An 18,002-nucleotide genomic window follows, 5' to 3' on the forward strand; every position below is an offset into this window, starting at 1 on the left:
GGTGCCACAGGACTTCTTGTTGTTTTTGAAAAAAATTGAATACAGGATTTTTCATTATCACTGTCCAGTAATTGTTCTAGCTCATTAGCTACCATTTCATGTCTGATCCTCTTGTCTGCAAATATGACCATTTGGCCATATGATTGGGTGCTCAGAAGGCTCGGTAGTGTGCACTTCCGGCTTCTCTGTCAGAGTGGTAGAGATGCCTGTTCCTGACCTAAGCTGGGAATCTTTTGTTCTCCACCTGCATTTGGGTCTCAGCCCTTAAAAGTGCTTGGTAGGAGGATCCAGGCCTTCCTTCTCCACTGGGCCCCACCCCAGGACCCTGTCAGAAGCAACACCAGCTGGGTTCTCCTTGCAGAGAATCTAAGTCTAGTACTCTGGGTTACTTCTGTTTAATTAGAAATGTGGTCCTATAAATCATTTAAAAAAAAAACTGTCCAAAGGAACAGGTTCTGCAGGCTCTCAAAGGAGATGGTGGTGGGAGAAGGAACTACCAGGGCCTTACCTGCTCTTTGGTCCCTTCTCAGGCTCAGCTTTCTGTCTGGCTTTTTAAAGAATGGTTCCTCTCTACTGCAGCTGGTCCACCATGCTTTGCCTAGCCTCCTGGATTCCTATTTACCTGCTTTTCCAGTTGGAGCATGCATGGCAGGCCCAGGCTATGTCTATACTAAAGAGGGTTTTTTTTAAAAAAAAAGACTGTTTTTCCAAAAAAAGTCACTTACGTCCACACTGCAATCGTGTTCTTTCGAAAAAAATCGAAAGAACTGAGGTTTTTTCCAACATTGGTAAACCTCTTTCTACGAGGAAGAAGCCTTTTTCCGAAAGAGCTCTTTCAAGCATGTGGGGACAGGGAAGAAAGAGTTCTTTCAAAAGAAGAGGAAAGAGGAAAAAACACAAGTGCCCCAGTGGCCACTCCGTCCATAGTAATCACAGCTTACATGAAAGACAGTGTACATTCAGTGTGGACACTATCTTTCGAAAAAGCAGATTGCTTTTTCAATGTGCTTTGGCAGTGTTGACACTCTCTTTCGGAAGTTTTTTTTGGAAGATCTCTTCTGGAAAAGCTTCTTCCGAAAGAAGCCTGCAGTCTAGATGTAGCCCCAGAGGGACGAGGCTACTTGGGCTCAATATTGCTTTTTAGCTTCTTTGAGGCCAATGTGGGGTTTATATATCTCATCACAGACTACAAGTATACTTTTAAAACTAGACATATTTAAACAGATCTTGTAACATATAACCACATTAAAATGATTCTTGTCTGTGTGGATAGAAAGAACTGCATTATAATCACGTAAGGGAAATGTATTTGAATCCTGATGGATATAAAGACTAAAACATGGTTCTCTAAGAGGGTTGTATTATTTTGCTATCTACACATGTAAGAATAAATCCTGCTGTAACATGGATTAGTCATCACCACATATAAACATGGTGTTCATTCATTCCTGTCTTTAGGAAATCATATGAAAAGATACCACAAATTTCCTAACACGAGTGGAATGTTTCCTTGGTTGATTGGCCTCTGGCATGGTTCTGAAGGCCTCTTCCAGATGGGGGTATACTCACAGTATGCTGAAATCCTACATGGAAAACTTTCAAGTTTGGTAATCATGGTTTTCAGTAAATAAGATGTCTTTCATGAATTTTAAAGTAAAAAAAAAAAAAAAAAATCCAACCAGACTGATATTAGAAATCAAGGACATAGTGAGTTATGGTTGCTTGTCTTAAAAAAAAAAAAGTAAAAATTATTACTAATGATTTTATTTTTTAATGGAGTCCTCTACATTGAGTCTATGTTGGTATTTATAGGGTCTTCATTATTGTAATTATGTCTTTCTGAATGACTGTACATAGCAACTTTATAACCATATAAAACCATATATATAACCATATAAAAATAAGATCTTTGCTCTGAAATGTTTACATTTCAGTTGAGGCAGATGAATATGAAACACAGGCAAACATTTAAGAAGATAATTGTTGTAAGTGCAAGAAGAACAAGGTTGTGATTATTCTGGGTTCTTATTTTTATGAATTTTTGATGTATTTCTCAGAGATATGATAGAGTATAAATGTTACATGATTGTTATATGTTATGATATGGTGAATTCAGATGATAAAATGTAATTATTTTTATTAGCATTGATGTTATTTAGAACGACAAAATAATGTTATATTACCGTAGTTTAACAAACAATTAGTACAAAAGACTGTTTATAGAAGAGCAGAATGAAAATTCCAGTTAGTTTCAATACATTACAAAAGGAAATTCCAGTTTGCCATTCTTGTTATAACAAGGGTGGGTAATAAACAGTCCGTGGACCAGATGCTAGGGTTAGCCCCGGTGGGACTGCTGGTGTTTTATTTATCCGCATGACTGCTTCCCACTGCTCCCATTGGCTGGGAGGGGTGATACGTGGTCAAGGGGAGGCTGAAAGGGGCCATACCTGCAAATGTGCAGGTAAATAAAATGCCAGCAGCTTGCCAGTGGCTAACCCTGGTGAATCGCCTTTGGCTTACTGCCCACCCCTGCGTTGGAATGATGAATGTGTGAGTATGGGAAAACCTTTACCACAATAATGGCAATATTGTTGAAGATACAAGTTTATATTATGTTTTATCAAAGGACCTCAAAACTCTTCAACAATATTTCATGTATTTAACTTTACTTCCAAAAGTTATATATACTGATGTGTAGAAAATTGTTAATTGAAAATGCCTTCTGATGGAAAATGAATAATCTGCTTTTTGTTTATTTGTTGCAGGACACAGAGGCCTATTTGACCACACTTTAAACAGCATTAGCTCAAGGATAACACAAAGGAGACTACAAGGGACTTGTCCACCCATCGGTCGTGGACATTTTGGAAAACCTTTCTTGGGTGCAAACAGTTACAGTTCCCCATTTTTAAACCCACAGAATGGTTTTCACACTATCCATTCAGAGAATAGCCCTGTAAAGCCAAGGATTGTTACAGTGGTAAAACCAACTGGACACACGCTCAGGAAGATCACATTGCTTCTGAACAGGCGCTCTGTCCAGACTTTTGAACAGCTGATGGCTGATATCTCAGAAGCTCTGGGATTTCCACGCTGGAAAAATGATCGTGTGAGAAAACTTTACAACCTGAAAGGCAGAGAAATAAGAAGTGTTTCTGATTTCTTTAGAGAAGGTGATGCATTCATTGCTATGGGAAGGGAGCAGTTGACTTTGAAGAATCTTGAACTGGTAATACAAGAACTTTATCCCAATAGCACCTATGCTTTCAGTATAATTCAACAAAACTTGGAACAGTCACAAAAACTTAAAAGTAGACTGTGTGACAAAGCTGGGGATAGTGGTTTTGATGAGACGGAGACTGCCAAAAACTGCAATGATGTCGCATCTCCCCAACTAGTAGCCAGGCATGAAGAAAAAACTCAGCCTAAGACCAGGCAAGAGGAAAAGGTAAAGGCCAAAAAAAAATGGGGCAGAGATCATGATGTGAAGCCCTCTAGAAAAGCCAGAGAAGGAGAAAGATACTTTAACAAAGAAAAAAGTCTTGAGAATGAAACAGAAAAGAGTTCAGATGAGATAAGATGTGAGAAGTGTCAAAGAGAGAGACAACTCAGGCAAAAACTACAAAGGGAAAGGCAGGCTGATACCTCATTTGAGAGCAGAGACCTGAATGTGGGAATGTGTCAGAGATATAATTTAGAAAGGAATGTAAAAATGAGAAATTGCAGGAAGTCTTCAGGAAACTCTATGGAAGGTGAGGAAGTTGAATGGAAGGATACTGGCTGTAGAAGGAGCTGGAGACCCTTACAAAGGAATGTTAATGAAGAGCTGGAAAATGAAAAAAGGAGTTTTGAGAAAGAAATTGATCCAGAAAGACATGAGAATCCTGACAAAGAGTTAGTAAAGATAAAGAAAAATACCGTAGATGCTCTGCAGGTCACTCCTGAACCAAAGAAAGAAAATAGATGCAATTCCAGAATTAATCAAAGTTGTTGGTTAATAAAGGACTGTCAGGGAGATACAAAGAAACCTATAAAAACAAAGGGGGAAGGCCAAGAAGTGCGGAAGGCAAAAGAGGAAGGTGCTGGAGGGGAAGAGGATGTTGTGCGTGGAGAGAATGAGTCAACAAGGATGAAAAAGATGGGAGAATGTAAAGTCAACAAAGAAGAAAACAAACCACAAGAATTTGAAAGAACGAGGCTGAAGCAAAATGTCCGTACTAGAGCTGATGTGGAGAGCTATTATGAGATAGGGAGAACCATTGGGGACGGGAACTTTGCTGTCGTGAAGGAATGCCGACGCTGCAACACTCATCAGAACTATGCCATGAAAATTGTTGATAAGTCCAAGCTGAAGGGGAAGGAGGACATGATGGAAAATGAGATTTTGATTATTAAGAGACTTTCTCATCCCAACATAGTGAGCTTAATTGATGTGTATGAAACTGAGGCTGAGATTTATCTAATCCTAGAGTATGTCCCAGGAGGGGACCTGTTTGATGCAATCATAGAGAGTGTGAAGTTCACTGAACACGATGCTGCTCTCATGATAACTGATCTGTGTGAAGCTCTAGTTTATATTCATGGCAAGAACATTGTCCACAGAGATCTGAAACCAGAAAATCTTCTGGTAAGTAGTAATGTGTAGCATGTTGCATCTGTCCAGAAATTATTGGGGTTTATTTTGGTGGAGGGTTGTGGGTTTTTTTGTTTTTACTTTTATACCAGTACAGAAAAGAGAAGATCCACTAGTATTAGTAGGCAAAAGATATACAGTGCACTGTTATCATTTTCAGAGAACTAAATGTACAAAAAGGTGAAGAGAAATCAGCCTTACAATTTCCTTAGCCCCAGCATAAAACAGAAATCCTCGTATGTAGTATGAATGCCTGCATTTATAACCTAAGTTAAGGCCCTGGCTTTCAGTTTTTCTGAAAAAGCAGGCCTCTTATTTAGGGACCTATTTTCAGGCACAGAAGCTCAGCCATTTTGCCTAACATGTACTTTGAATCCTAAAACATTTCACATGTGAACCAAAAATTATTATATAACCTGCATTCAGCCTGTTAATTTGAAGGTTGCTTTCTCTATTGTAGCTGTATCACTCAGTCTGCAACTCCAGTCCTCTAGCGGAGATTGCATGGTGAATTCTAGCTTGGTAAGGATTATGTCTGTTACTGATAAGTGCATGACATATTTGTTTTCTTTATGCTCCTGGAATTTACTTGCTTATTGATAAGTCTCCTAAAATGAAAATATTGAAGTCCCAGAGAAATATGTTAGTGAAGTTAGCTAAAATATTTAGCTCCTCCCCAATGGACACAATTCTAACTTGGCTCCTGAAGTTGAAAACACACACACACATTGTTAAACTCAAGCATGTGAGTAGTTCCATTGAAGTTGATGGAATGACTCATCATTACACGTAAGCATGTAACCATGCATATAAATATTGACAGCATCAGAGCTTTGGGATGTGCCGTGTGCAAAGTGGTAAAAGCGAATTATTCCACCTTGCTGGTCATGCATCTTGTACTCTGCTCCAATATTCTAAACTTCTGACCAGATGGCTGTACAGCCACTCCCCGAATTACGACTACCTCCACTTACAACCATCCGCACTTATGCGGATCCGAGTTACGAACGGTGATCCGCACTTACGAACAGCGCGGTCGCCATGTAACTCTATGGGATCTGAGTTACAAACACTTCAAGTTACGGACCAAGTGTTGGTCCGTAACTTGTTCGTAACTCGGGGAGCAGCTGTATTTGCATGTCTTGAACAATTATAATTCCATCTGCTAGCAAAGGGATATAGGAAAAAAAAAACCTGGATTCCTGGCAAGCCAGAGCCCTAAAGGAACATATGCTTCTCAGGACTAGCTAGAATAAGTCCAGTCTGAAAAAGGAGGAAGTAGCCTGTGGACAGACAGAGAATGAACAAAGATAGACAAGGAGGGCTTACTCTGGAACATGGATGTGTCTTTTTTGCTGACAGCGTGTGGACTGGTTCCTGGTGAGTATTGGGCAGTCTCAGGAGGATTCCTTGGGATCTGGTCTGCCTAAGAATCATATGGAAAACGTGGTGTGGATTGAAGCAGCCGCGTGTGCGGACAAGTGTATTTCTGCACTCTCCCTTGAACTGGGCATGCAAACCCTGTTGTTTTTTGTATGAAAGATTCAGATTTCAGATGCACGCTTTCTGAAGCTAGTTCCCTGTTGTGGACCAGGTTTTTATTCTTCCTCCAAATTTTTACCAAAATTAAATCAATCCTAGTTGAAGTACCTTAGGCTTGATTCTCCGTTTCTCTTTGTGTAAAGTTACTTATACCAATTCAAAGATTTCCTGTCATGTTAGAGCCACTTTGTACTGGTATAAATGACTTCACAAGGTGCAAAGCCATAGGTGACTTGTGGTAGCACTTGGGAGATGGACTACCCCTCCCTGCACTTCCCTCCACCACAGGCACCAGTCGCTTATGTGCAAAGCAATGGAGAATCTGGATCTCTGTAAAGATTTACAATTAGGGTTGCCAGGTGTCCGGTTTTGAACTGGACAGTCCAGTTTTTGAGCTTTCTGTTCAGGAAACAAATTGAGAAAATAAAACTTACTTGATTAGAAAATTATTATCATGAGTATCAGTACGCAACTACGCAGTAGAGGGGAGGGCGGGGCTGGGACGGGATGGAATCCCCGGGGCCCATGTGCTCCGCCAGGACTGTGAGCGAGACGGGCAGCGCCCCGGGATCTGTGTGTGCCTGGGCCAGCCCCGCTCCCTGCTGTCCGGTTCCCCCCCCCCCCGGCCAGCACCGCTCCCCTGATCTCCTCCCGAAAAGCCCTGCTCCCCACCAGCCGGTTCCTCCTGATCTTCCCTGCCAGTCCCACTCCCCCCGACCTCCTCTTAGCCAGCCCTGCTCCCTGCCGTCCGGTTCCCCCTGACCTCCTCCCGGCCAGCCCTGCTCCCTGCTGGCCAGTTCTCCCCCGCATCTGAGATCAAGCATGTCCGGTATTTTTGTCAAAACCATCTGGCAACCCTATTTACAGTTATTAATGTGCTTGTGTTAGCCTCCCTGCCTGCATACAGATAAGGTACTGTGGGGTACGGAAAATTTTATGATGAGAAATGTGCCCAAAGTTCAGCAGATATTTGCCTATATTAGAGCCTGGATACTTAAAGCTAATGAGAAATAGCTGTTTACAAATTTGTGTTTCAGAGGCCTCTTACAGTTACTTGGCTGAATAACTACAATAGATACTGTTTATAGAAAAACACCTCCACTGGCTGTTACTAAGTATATCAATCATATCCTATTCAAGAGGTTGAATGGGCTATTCGTACAAATGAGTTTAGGAACCTCCAATATTATTTTGTGTATTTGTAGATACTGCTGTGAAAAGCTGTTTGAAGTTCTCATATTTGTGAAAGGCATGCGAGGAAAATTTCCTTTTAAACAAGTTATCAAACAGATCCATAATTGCCACAGTATTTTAAAATTTAGTGTTGAAAGAAGTATTAACACATTGGGTGTTATGGAAGGAACTGAAATGAAGGTCATGACTATTTTTAAGTATATAGTTTTAAATCTTTTATAGTTACAGTGATGGGGGCTTGTCAGTTTGCAGGAAATGGATTTATGCTTCACATCTCAAAAACTGCAACCACAACTGGTGTTAATTAGTCCCCTTGGTGGCAGTCTTGGCAGAGAGGATAAAGTCTGAATGAGCATAAGGGACTGTCCTTTCATGCATAAATGCCTGGAAACTGTGCTATTGCTGAGCTTGACCAAGGAGTTTAAACTTAGTTATCAAACTGTAAGGTTCTGCCAAATGTCAGCTGTTATTTTGTTGTTTTCCTTTTCTTCTTTTTAAGTGGTTAAACTCCTTTTTTTCCCCATTCTTCATGTTAACTGGGAACTGTCTTTTTATTCTTTGGTGGGTAGCTTGTCTCTGGGGTCTTGGATATGCCATCAGGACACATGCTTTGATCGTGACTGATTGATTTTTAGTTTCAATTGTGCTTAGTGATGGTGATTTGTGTAAGGCTGGACAATGAACACCTTGATAAATACAATAAATTCAAGAAGTAGTTTTTAACTTTCTGACCTTTTATAGTATCCTTTCCCCAAGTCTTCAGACACACTGAAAAAATAACCTAGGATTAGGTGGAACTTCTCCCACCGTGCTGTTAATTGAAGACTATTAATGGCAAAAGTCAGACATAAGCTAATGTGTCCATTGTCGTGTGCATTTGGAAGGCAATGGGGTGTGGAATGGGTCCTGGGGGAGGGGACTCTCATCAATTTAAACAAAGGATGCTGCTATTGTTATTGGAGCCCTACAGTGTTTCCATTTTCTCTTCTGTCAGTGCCTGTCCTCATACTGGATTTCATGACAGTTCCCAGAAGATGGAGAATGAATGAGAGCGAAACTAATTTCCCCCCTGTCTAGTGTTGCCCTCTTTCTATGAGTGGCAACTTTAGCTATAGACATTTGCTCTCGTTGTGTTTGCTAGGTCCTTCACACTCAGTGCAGCAGTACAAGGTGCCAAAAGGACTGTGGCTGCACTAGGAAACAAAATATACTCAACAGTGGGTGTGAATGAAGCTGCTCTGTCTCCCTACCAGCAACTAATGGAGCTCGCAAAGCTAAACTTCAATGTTGAACAAGCAAACTTTGCTATTGTAGATGTGTGTGGTTGACTCTGTCTTACAAAAGCAAAAGAGAGGACTATGCAGCACTTTAAAACTAACAAGATGGTTTATTAGGTGATGAGCTTTCGTGGGCCAGACCCACTTCCTCAGATCAAATTCTGGAAGAGAATTGGCAAGACTCTTGTTTAATGCCACTTGAAGAGGAGCAGTATTTGACACCTGTTAAACATGGCTCCATGATGCAGACATGGCCAGAGAAAAGGAGTAGAAGTAGCTTGGGTCAGGGTAGGGAAGAGGCAAAAGAGGATCCGCTGCTACAATTGCTCTTCCTTCGAAGTCAGATAGTGGCTTGATAATAGAAATCATATGGGTGTACAGCAATGGATGCATTAGAAATCCCTAACTGTAGTGCTGGCAGCACTAGCCACTTTGTTTTATTGGCAGTATTGCACTCTGTTCCATGGAACGTACACTTTAGGCTTGGGAGAGACAATTAGTTTTCAGCTCAATAGGCTGTGGATTTCTGTCACATCACTGAGATTTTGTACTTTGATCTCAGAAGGAAAAGCAGATGTAAAAAGCAGTTTATTCCTCCCGAGTGCATATACATTTTTGTTGGGGAAGGCTGCTTGCTTTTCTGCTGCCTGATGAAAGGTTTTATGGAGGGGAGGGGGAAAGAGAAAGAGATTATAAATACAGGGATAAAAAGACTGTAGGGAGCAATGATAGCTACCCCATCTGAGCTATCTTTAAAATTGTTTCCAGACACAATAAGGTAGCTGATCACTATGTGATTGGGGCCTCCAGGCATCCTGACAATTTACAGTAGTTTCTTTGAAAGGTGCATTTGTTATACAGACTAATATTTCAAACATGTTTCTTATTCTTACCTATTTTGCTGCTATGTAAAAGGAAAACAAATTGGTGGTGTTCAGAAATAACAGATGGTGCTCGATCGCCATCTTGTGTTGTAATGAGAGACTAGAGTAGAACACCAGTTGATAAAAACAAAGATACAGGTTGAACCTCTGTAGTCTGGAATCCTGGGGACCTGACCAGTGCCGAACTCGAGAATTTGCCAAACCACAGGAGGTCAATATTGTCTATCATCATCATCAACACTTCCGCAGCTTACTGGGCTCTTAGAAGACATTTAAAAATAAATTAGAGTTAAATAACAGCAAAGAACACTGAGAGCCAGGACTCTGGTGGTTCTAAAGAAACTTTCTGGAACCGAAGGAAACTTGATCATGTCCATGATAAGTGGACATCCAGCTAACTACAATCTTGCTGGACCGGAGAGTGGGGGACTAGAGAGGTTCAACCTGTATATTATCTCATGCAGCATGGGTGGACCCTCATACCCATTCAATGTGGTTCTGCACAGGAGCAACCTGGCTGCATGGAGCTCATTGCAGGACTGGGGGCATAGTCCTAACATTTGTAAATATGGATTTGAGAATTTCATCTTTATTTATCTCTTAATAAGCTAATTTGCAGGATTTGAGTGGCAGGGTTTATTTGTTATGCGTTCATTAAATATTTGCAGAAGGTTCTGTGGATACATAGGTATACACAGATATTTAGATCTAAGCAACATGTGCATACACGGTGTACATAAAAACTTCATGTATTTCAATTGTATCCTTCTCAGGTTGTTGCTTGTACTCTTAGGGGACGTCTAGACTACAAGCCTCTTTCGAAAGAGGCTTTTTCAAAAGAATCCTTAGAAAAATCCTATTTTGAAAGAGAGCGTCTAAGTAGATTTTTCGAAAAAGCGAGCCGCTTTTTCGAAAGAGTGTCTAGACACTCTCTTTTGAAAAAGCACAGTTTGCATTCAATAGTGCCTTTTTTCGAAAGAGTACTTTCGAAAAAAGGCATTATTCCTCATAAAATGAGGTTTACTGCATTTGAAAAAACTGCCGCGTTCTTTCAATTTACTTTTGAAAGAATGTGGCTGCAGTCTAGATGCAGGTGAAGTTTTTTAGAAAAAACCCTGTAGTCTAGACACACCTTTAGAGTGAGAGTTCTATTGGGTAACCTGTATTGACTTTCCCTCTCTGTATAGATAGTGTTTTAGAACACTGTGGATGTTACCTTTGTAAACATAATACTTTTTTGCATTTTGTTAGCTGTGCTGCTGAGAAATCAGAATATAAAATGTCATCAGGGAAGTTGAGTAATTCTAAAACCCCCTCTCAAAACCCTTCCACCATGTGTGGGTGTGCATTGTTAACAAGTAGTATGGATTTTTTATTAACTATATTATTAGTTAATATAACATATTAGAAAATATGTTTTATTTTCTTTTTTGAATTGAAAATGCCTTTTAAAAATGTTTTGCTCAATGGATCCGGTGAGCATTGCTATGTTTATAATGTTTGAAGTGAATACAAATGTATTTTGACTGGGTAGTGCCTATGGGATAGTGCACCTCATCCCATCTGAGCTCTCAAAGTTTTTATTACAAGAACCATTTTGAATTTTTGGCCAATTTAAGCTGTGATTACAGAGTGTGGGGCAGTGTTCTCTGTAAGGTGAGCACTTGAGCAGCCACCCAGGAGAGATTTAAACCCACCCCGCTGATCAGCAGATGGCTCTCAATGCCCATAGCAAGTAGCATTTGTTTCTAGTGGTGGTACACATCTTCACATGCCTTAGTGCACATAAAATTTATTCTGCACATGGATGGAAAAAATCAGAGGGAACATTGGTGTGGGGCATTATAGTTTGAGGTGTGCTTGGCATCTCATATTCTCGCTTATCCCATTCAAATCCAGATTTCACTGGACTTTGCTGGATTTCTTGTAGAAAAGTTAGCCATATTTCTTTGTTTCCTATTTGATAGAGGCTAATGCTTTCTCTTTTCAAAGCAAAGTTATGTTTAGTTTTCTTTTAAATTTTTAAGAAAAATGCTGAGTAGTAATATTAAGAGTTTTAGTATATATTTTTGCATTTCTGGGCTCTCTAGAACTTTGTTGTCTCAAATGTAATGTTTAATTATGCTTTTTTAAAAATATTTAAAATCTGTACTAATAAAACTAAAATGGAAGGTACATTTTGAGTATTTTCAAGAGAAGTTCTCAGCCAATGATGGATAGTGTTGAGAAGAATGCTTTAGAGTCAGGGTCCCTCCCTCCTAACCATTCCATATTATCTCTCTATTCAACCCCACCAATATCCATTTCCATAACAGAATGTAGAGTACATATTTGGACAGAAACATGTACAAATTTCAGGGTTTCAAAAATCGTTAATCATTCCATATAGTTGAGGGCACCTTACAGAGATCCTAAGAAGGAATCTGAAATATTTGTACAACACTAGTGTGACTAGAAATGTTACTAAAGTGATAAAACTCTCAGCTTCTTTCTTTGTGAAACGTGGTTTTCAAAGGTGGTGGTGATGGTGGATAAAAATTAATATTGAAATTAGGGTTGTAAGAATGTAGCTGTTTAAACGGAAAACTGATATGGATGAGCTTATTGGTTACCCAAATGGTTACACATGGCTCTCAGTCTGGCTCCCGAGGAGCTGCGTGCTGCCCCATGCTGCTGCGTGGGAAAGGGAGAGCAGGGAGGAGCTGGTATATGCGGGGAATCGGCTTAAAAGCCAGCTCCCCACACATACCGACTCCTGGGAGCCATCTGCAACCATGTGCTGCTGCCTCTGTATCAAAGGCAGCAGCCCACAGCAGCAGCCAGGTCCCTGGGAGCAGGCTGGCAGGTGGAAGCGGGTGCACACCGGGAGCCAGTTTAGAAGCCAGCTCCCGGCACGCACCAGCTCCTAGGAAGCTGGCTGCTACCCCGTGTGTAACTGCTGAAATTTTCAGCAGTTACACAGTTAATCAGTTACACTCATTTTAACATCCCTAATAGAAATAATCTGAAAAAAAATTCTTCTTTTATTCATTCCCTTTCCACTACATTTTTTTTTCTTGGAAGTTGCTGAATAACATGATTTATAAAAGAGTGAGTTTTCTTTTTCATTAATAGCCTTTCTGTGTGAAAATGTTCATTGTCTTTTTGAATTTCTGAATGTATAGACTGCTGTCTGAATATTGTTTATTGGTATGTTGATTTTACTTAATTTTGGCTAACTTGAATTTGTTACTGTTAGGCTCAAGAATTGATCTTCTCTGATAATCCCAATTCTGAATTTCATCTGTTGATTTGCTTCTATCTCTCAAACACCATTGGAATAAAGATCTGTTTTGTGTTTGTTTTGGTACAGGTTCAGCATAATGCAGATAAATCGACCACGTTGAAACTAGCAGATTTTGGCCTGGCAAAGAAGGTTACAAAACCCATCTTCACTGTGTGTGGAACACCAACATACGTTGCCCCTGAAATACTTGCCGAGAAGGGTGAATATAAAAAAATCAAATAATGACTCTGATTTTTCTGTTCATAATGTACTTCTGTTCATTGCTTGTCACTAAAAACCCCAGCTAATTTTCTTATTAATGTTTTATTACTAAAATTTATACTCTAATTTGGCAAGTACAGGCAGTCCCCGACTTACGCGGATCTGACTTAACGTCGGATCCGCACTTACGAACGGGGCTTTTCTCGCCCCGGAGCTCAAAGGCGGCGGTTCCCCACCTGTGTCCTCCGGGGCAAGAAAAGCTTCTCCCGGTCTCCCTGGTCTGCTGGGGGGGGGGTCCAGCAAAGCCACTGGACCCCCCCAGCAGACCAGGGACACCCGAGCAAAGCCGCCACCTGGGCGGCTTTGCTCGTTTGCCCAGGAGCAAAGCCGCCCAGGCAGCGGGACCCCCGCCGCCTGGGCGGCTTTGCTCGGGTGTCCCTGGTCTGCTGGGGGGGAGGGGCGCAGCTAGTGCGCCCCCCCCAGCAGACCAGGCTTTTGTTGCGGGACGCCTCGGGTAGAGCAGCTGGGGTGCTGCCGGGTTGGTCCTGTGGGAACCTGCCGGGCAGTGCCCCAGCTATTCTGTCCCAGGCTCCAGATTCAGCAGCTGTTGAAATTGATCAGGCTGATTCCAGGAAGCTGGGGGCAGAGCAACTCTGCCTCCGGCTTCCTGAAGTCAGCCCCTGGTCAGTATCAGTGGCAGCAGCTGAATCTGGAGCCAGTTCCGACTTACATACAAATTCAACTTAAGAACAAACCTATAGTCCCTATCTTGTACGTAACCCGGGGACTGCCTGTATCAGAATAGCATAGATTATGTTTAACAGTTAAGAAAGAAGAATTGATTTGGTGTTATGCACTAAAGATTTCCTGTTTTCTTTTACCTTGTGGTTGAAGCCCCTATAAACTTAAAGTCCTAGCAGTGCAAGAGAAGGCAATGCATCTGAATGGTTACACTAGACAATAATCTGACACATTGGAAGATCAAGAGAGAGAAGGAAGATAAAGTCAAACCTGAAAAGGGTTTTGGACTCAGTTTGGCTCAGGGCATGAGCGTGCCATTTCATAGAGCAGACTCACCCTTCTGTAGATATACAGAATTACAAAGGAAACTTGGGATTTCCTTACTGTCTGAGGAAGAGAATAAGAACCTAAATAGAGTCGCTTTACAACAGTATTTTTTAAATTTATGCTGCATTTTTTTCAATGAATCTGCTGACACTGGTGTTGTGAAGCTGCTCATGTTTGTAAAGTGTTTTGAAGAGGAAAGGTGCTTATGTATGGGCTATTATAAGATGATATGACAGTGCAGTACACAGTTTATCAAGAGGTGCCTTGGCCACTTCTTTCATTCACCACTCTTCATGAGAAAATGTAGTTTCTGAGCAGCAGGGAAAGCTGTAGACCTACAGTGTTTCTTAAAGAATGCAATATGAAACCACAAGTTCTTTGCAATATGAGTTTCATCTCTAAAAGAAGCATTTAACCTGTGACCTGAAAAATGATACTTAACTTTCTTTTCCCTAGGTTATGGACTGGAAGTAGACATGTGGGCTACTGGTGTGATACTTTATATTTTGCTTTGTGGCTTCCCTCCTTTCCGAAGTCAGGAGCGAGATCAGGAAGAACTGTTTCAGATCATACAGCTGGGTCACTATGAATTCCTTTCACCATACTGGGACAGTATTTCAGGTGGTAAGAATCACTTATATCCTATCTCAGGAGCTTACAGACTGTTGCAGTATTTTTTAAAAGATAATATCAGTAGCTATGTATATGAAAATCAGATCTGATACCTTTAAATTAGGTATAATTTCTTTTCTGAAAGAAGAGCAAGTGGTGTTTCTACAGTTTGGCTAAACTTGTGTCTACAAAGAAGGCTTCAAAGCAGTGCATTTGATTATGTTAGAGTGTGAAGGTCTGTGTAAAAAGACACACAAGGATAATGCCCAAGGGTGACGCCATGGCCCCATTGAAGTCAATGGGGTTCCTTGTCCAGTTTAGTGTCTGCAGTATTTCTTTTGAAAACCCTTGTTTAGTGGTACCTTTAGTCTTAAGCATGTATGTAGAATTCTGTTCTTCCACGGGCCTGGCACCAAGTACCCAGACTGGCACCAGATGCTCTCCAAAGTGCTTCTGCTCCTCTGCTGCCCTGCAGATTAAATTCCCTGCCTTAGAGATTGGCCTGTTTGTCTCTGTCCTCCTGGCTTCTCATAGGGATGATGATGCCAAAAGACAATTAGGGATTTGTCACCTCAGGGCATTAAATTCTGATTCTGATCACTGCACTGACTCAGTGATAGCCATACATATTGAAAATGGAGATTGTTTTATTTGTTGTAACTGAACATCAGACCACCACAATCATCACACCTTTTTTCCCCCTCCCCCCTTTTTTGGCATGTAATAGCAGCAAAAGATCTGATAACCAGGCTGTTGGTGATAGATCCTCAAAAGCGCTACACAGCTCAACAAGTTCTTCAGCATCCCTGGATCAGAACAGCTGGAAAAACCAACAGCAGAAACCTGCAGAGGGAAGTGACAATAAATATTGAGCGCCACTTTCGGAGCCAGCGCAGGAAGGGACTTGTAGATGACAACACATGAAACCCCTTCTTATTCTCTTCATGTTTTCCTTTCCTAAATGAACTCGGCCCATAGCTTGTGTTGTTATTGTGCTTCACCTTTTTTAGATTTTGGGAATCTGGGAAAGTGCTGGAAATCTAAGTCTTGGTCTAGCTCTCACTGAAGTGATTAAATCTTTCCTCTGACTTTTGTGTGCACTGGATAAGTCTACATGTGTCTTTTTATTTTAAAACACTGATCTGGGCCAATATATTACAAACTTTTTCTCTTTTATAGATTAAAAGTATTTCTTTTTGCAGCCAACTTCAGTGATGATTATGGAGTGTTTCCTGTACTAACTTTGTACAGTAGTTGCCAGAAATTTTGTGTTTATGGCACCTTGTTTTGGTAATACGTATGCATACATACACACACTGCACTTAACCTCTAGACCAGTTGTTCTCAAATGTTTTTTTCGTGGACTGTTTGAAAATTGCTGACCCCCTATTCCTTCCACAGCCACCACCTCAACTTCCATATGAGGGTCCAGGTGCCTAATTAGTGGAGCCACCCCTGCAAGCCACTGATTAGGTGGGCAGCCCTTCATTCTCTCATGTGTGACCACCCAGGTATGCACCTTAGAGGGATCTATCTACAAACCACCTGAATGGAGCTTGCATACCACTGGTGGTCCACAGACTGCACTTTGAGAATCTCTGCTCTAGACCAGCATTTCCCAATCTGGGGTCTGAGGACCCCTGGGGTTCTGTGAGGGAACTTCAGGGGTTTTGTGGGCCCTGCTGATCAACTCCTCTCATTCTCTCCCAGTGCCTCCTGTGGCAGGCTCCTTACATTCCCTGGTTCCTCATGGAAGCAAACGCCAGGTCCCTGTGGTGGCCTGTAGCCACAGGAGCAACCAAGGAGGCTCTAAGTTTTGCTCCCACCTGTATCCCTTCATATCTCCCATTGCCTGGGAACCATGACCAATGGGAGCTGTCGGGGCAACGCCTGTGGGCATGAGGGCTGCCCATGCACCTAGGAGCTGTCAGGGATCTAGCAGCTACTCCTAAGAGCCGTGGTAAGTTACTTTGGGATCCTGAATCCACCCGCTACCCAAACCCAGAGTCCCCTCCCATACCCAAACTCCCTTCTGGAGCTTACATTCCCTACCCCAACCCTCTGCCCTAGCCCCAGAGCCCTCACCTGCTCACCAAACCTCTCATCCCCAGCTCTACCACACCCCCCACACACCCCAGCCAGAGTCTTCATATCCCTCCTGCATCTCAGCCACTGGGCCCAGCCCAGAGTCCCCTCTCACACCCTGAACACCTCAGCCTGGCCCCAACTCCCTGGCTGGAACCTTCACCCTCCCTACACCCCCAATGCCCTAACCTAGCCAGTGAAAGTAAGTGCAGGAGAGTGAGGATGCGTCTATACAGCAGGGCTTAACTTGAAATAAGCTATGCAAATTGTGCTATGTCAATTGCGTATCTTATTTCAAAATAGCTTATTTTGAAATTGGGAGTGTCTACGCAGCACTTCTTTCGAAATAGAGCACTCTTTCTCCGACTTCCCTTATTCCTCCTACAATGAGGGTAACAGAAGTCGGAGTAAGAAGTCCTCCAGCTTAACAGTATTTTGACATTATTTTGAAATAACTGCCTGCTGTGTAGATGTGGACTAAGTTAGTTCAAAATAACACTAGTTATTTCAAAATAATGTTGCTGTGTAGGAGTACCCTGAGTGACCAAGAGAGAGGGCATGGAGCAAGGGAGGGCAGGGCCTTGAAAAAGGGGCAGGGTGGGGAAGCTCACTAGAATTTTTTAAATAAAAATAGAGATACTCAATGTACTGAAGTTTGAAAATGGCTGCTCCAGATTGAGACTTCATACCAATTACTGCTAGTGACAGAAATGCTAAGTAAACAAAATATAAACTAATATATCCATTAGCTATAGGTTACATTAACTATGATGCAAGCTACTTGTATTCAGTATAAATAGTGGTGAGTTGATCCAGGTAGAGAGAAATTTGAGCCCCTCTTTTTCAGCAGTGGGGTGCTATATTATAAGATCAGTTCAAGCCTCTGTGATTTAGCTTCTCATGAACACATCAGTGTATATGAGGGAATAAATATTCTTGCAGTCTTACAAAAGTAGTTAATTAGTTATTTTATGGTATTAGGAAGTATCCCTTCTTGGTCATTCTCAGAGAGAGAACGGTAGAGTGGGCTATTGGTCTTTTATGGTATGCAATTCCTATATTTCTGCATTGGTTCTTGAGAGGAAGGATGTCATGGCTGGTAAATTTTCATGGCAGCTTTGCAAACCTGTTGTAATACTTTGCTATATGCTACTGGGGAGTCTCTTTATTTCCTTCTCTGGGAACAAAATCTGGGAGGGAGAGCAATTTCTGTGGGA

The 18,002-nt window shown here is 41.6% G+C and overlaps 1 protein-coding gene across 3 annotated transcripts in view; it reads left to right on the plus strand.

Annotated features, from left to right (window-relative positions):
* Positions 1-15,800, plus strand: part of DCLK3 (doublecortin like kinase 3) — a 32,501-nt gene extending 16,701 nt beyond the window's left edge. Inside the window, exons 2-5 of one of the 3 annotated variants that reach the window (XM_075921804.2) lie at positions 2,769-4,630; positions 12,886-13,018; positions 14,545-14,712; positions 15,431-15,800. In XM_075921804.2, the coding sequence (XP_075777919.2) occupies positions 2,769-4,630; positions 12,886-13,018; positions 14,545-14,712; positions 15,431-15,624 (2,357 nt within the window). In that variant the 3' untranslated portion in view covers positions 15,625-15,800. Of the gene's footprint in view, positions 1-2,768; positions 4,631-12,885; positions 13,019-14,544; positions 14,713-15,427 lie in introns of all 3 variants that reach the window. The other 2 variants (XM_075921803.2, XM_075921802.2) reach the window with 2 other exon arrangements.
* The last annotated feature ends 2,202 nt before the right edge of the window (positions 15,801-18,002 follow it).

Source organism: Pelodiscus sinensis, chromosome 2 (genome assembly GCF_052426305.1).
Source record: "Pelodiscus sinensis isolate ZL-2025 chromosome 2, ASM5242630v1, whole genome shotgun sequence".
Taxonomy (NCBI): Eukaryota; Metazoa; Chordata; order Testudines; family Trionychidae; genus Pelodiscus; species Pelodiscus sinensis.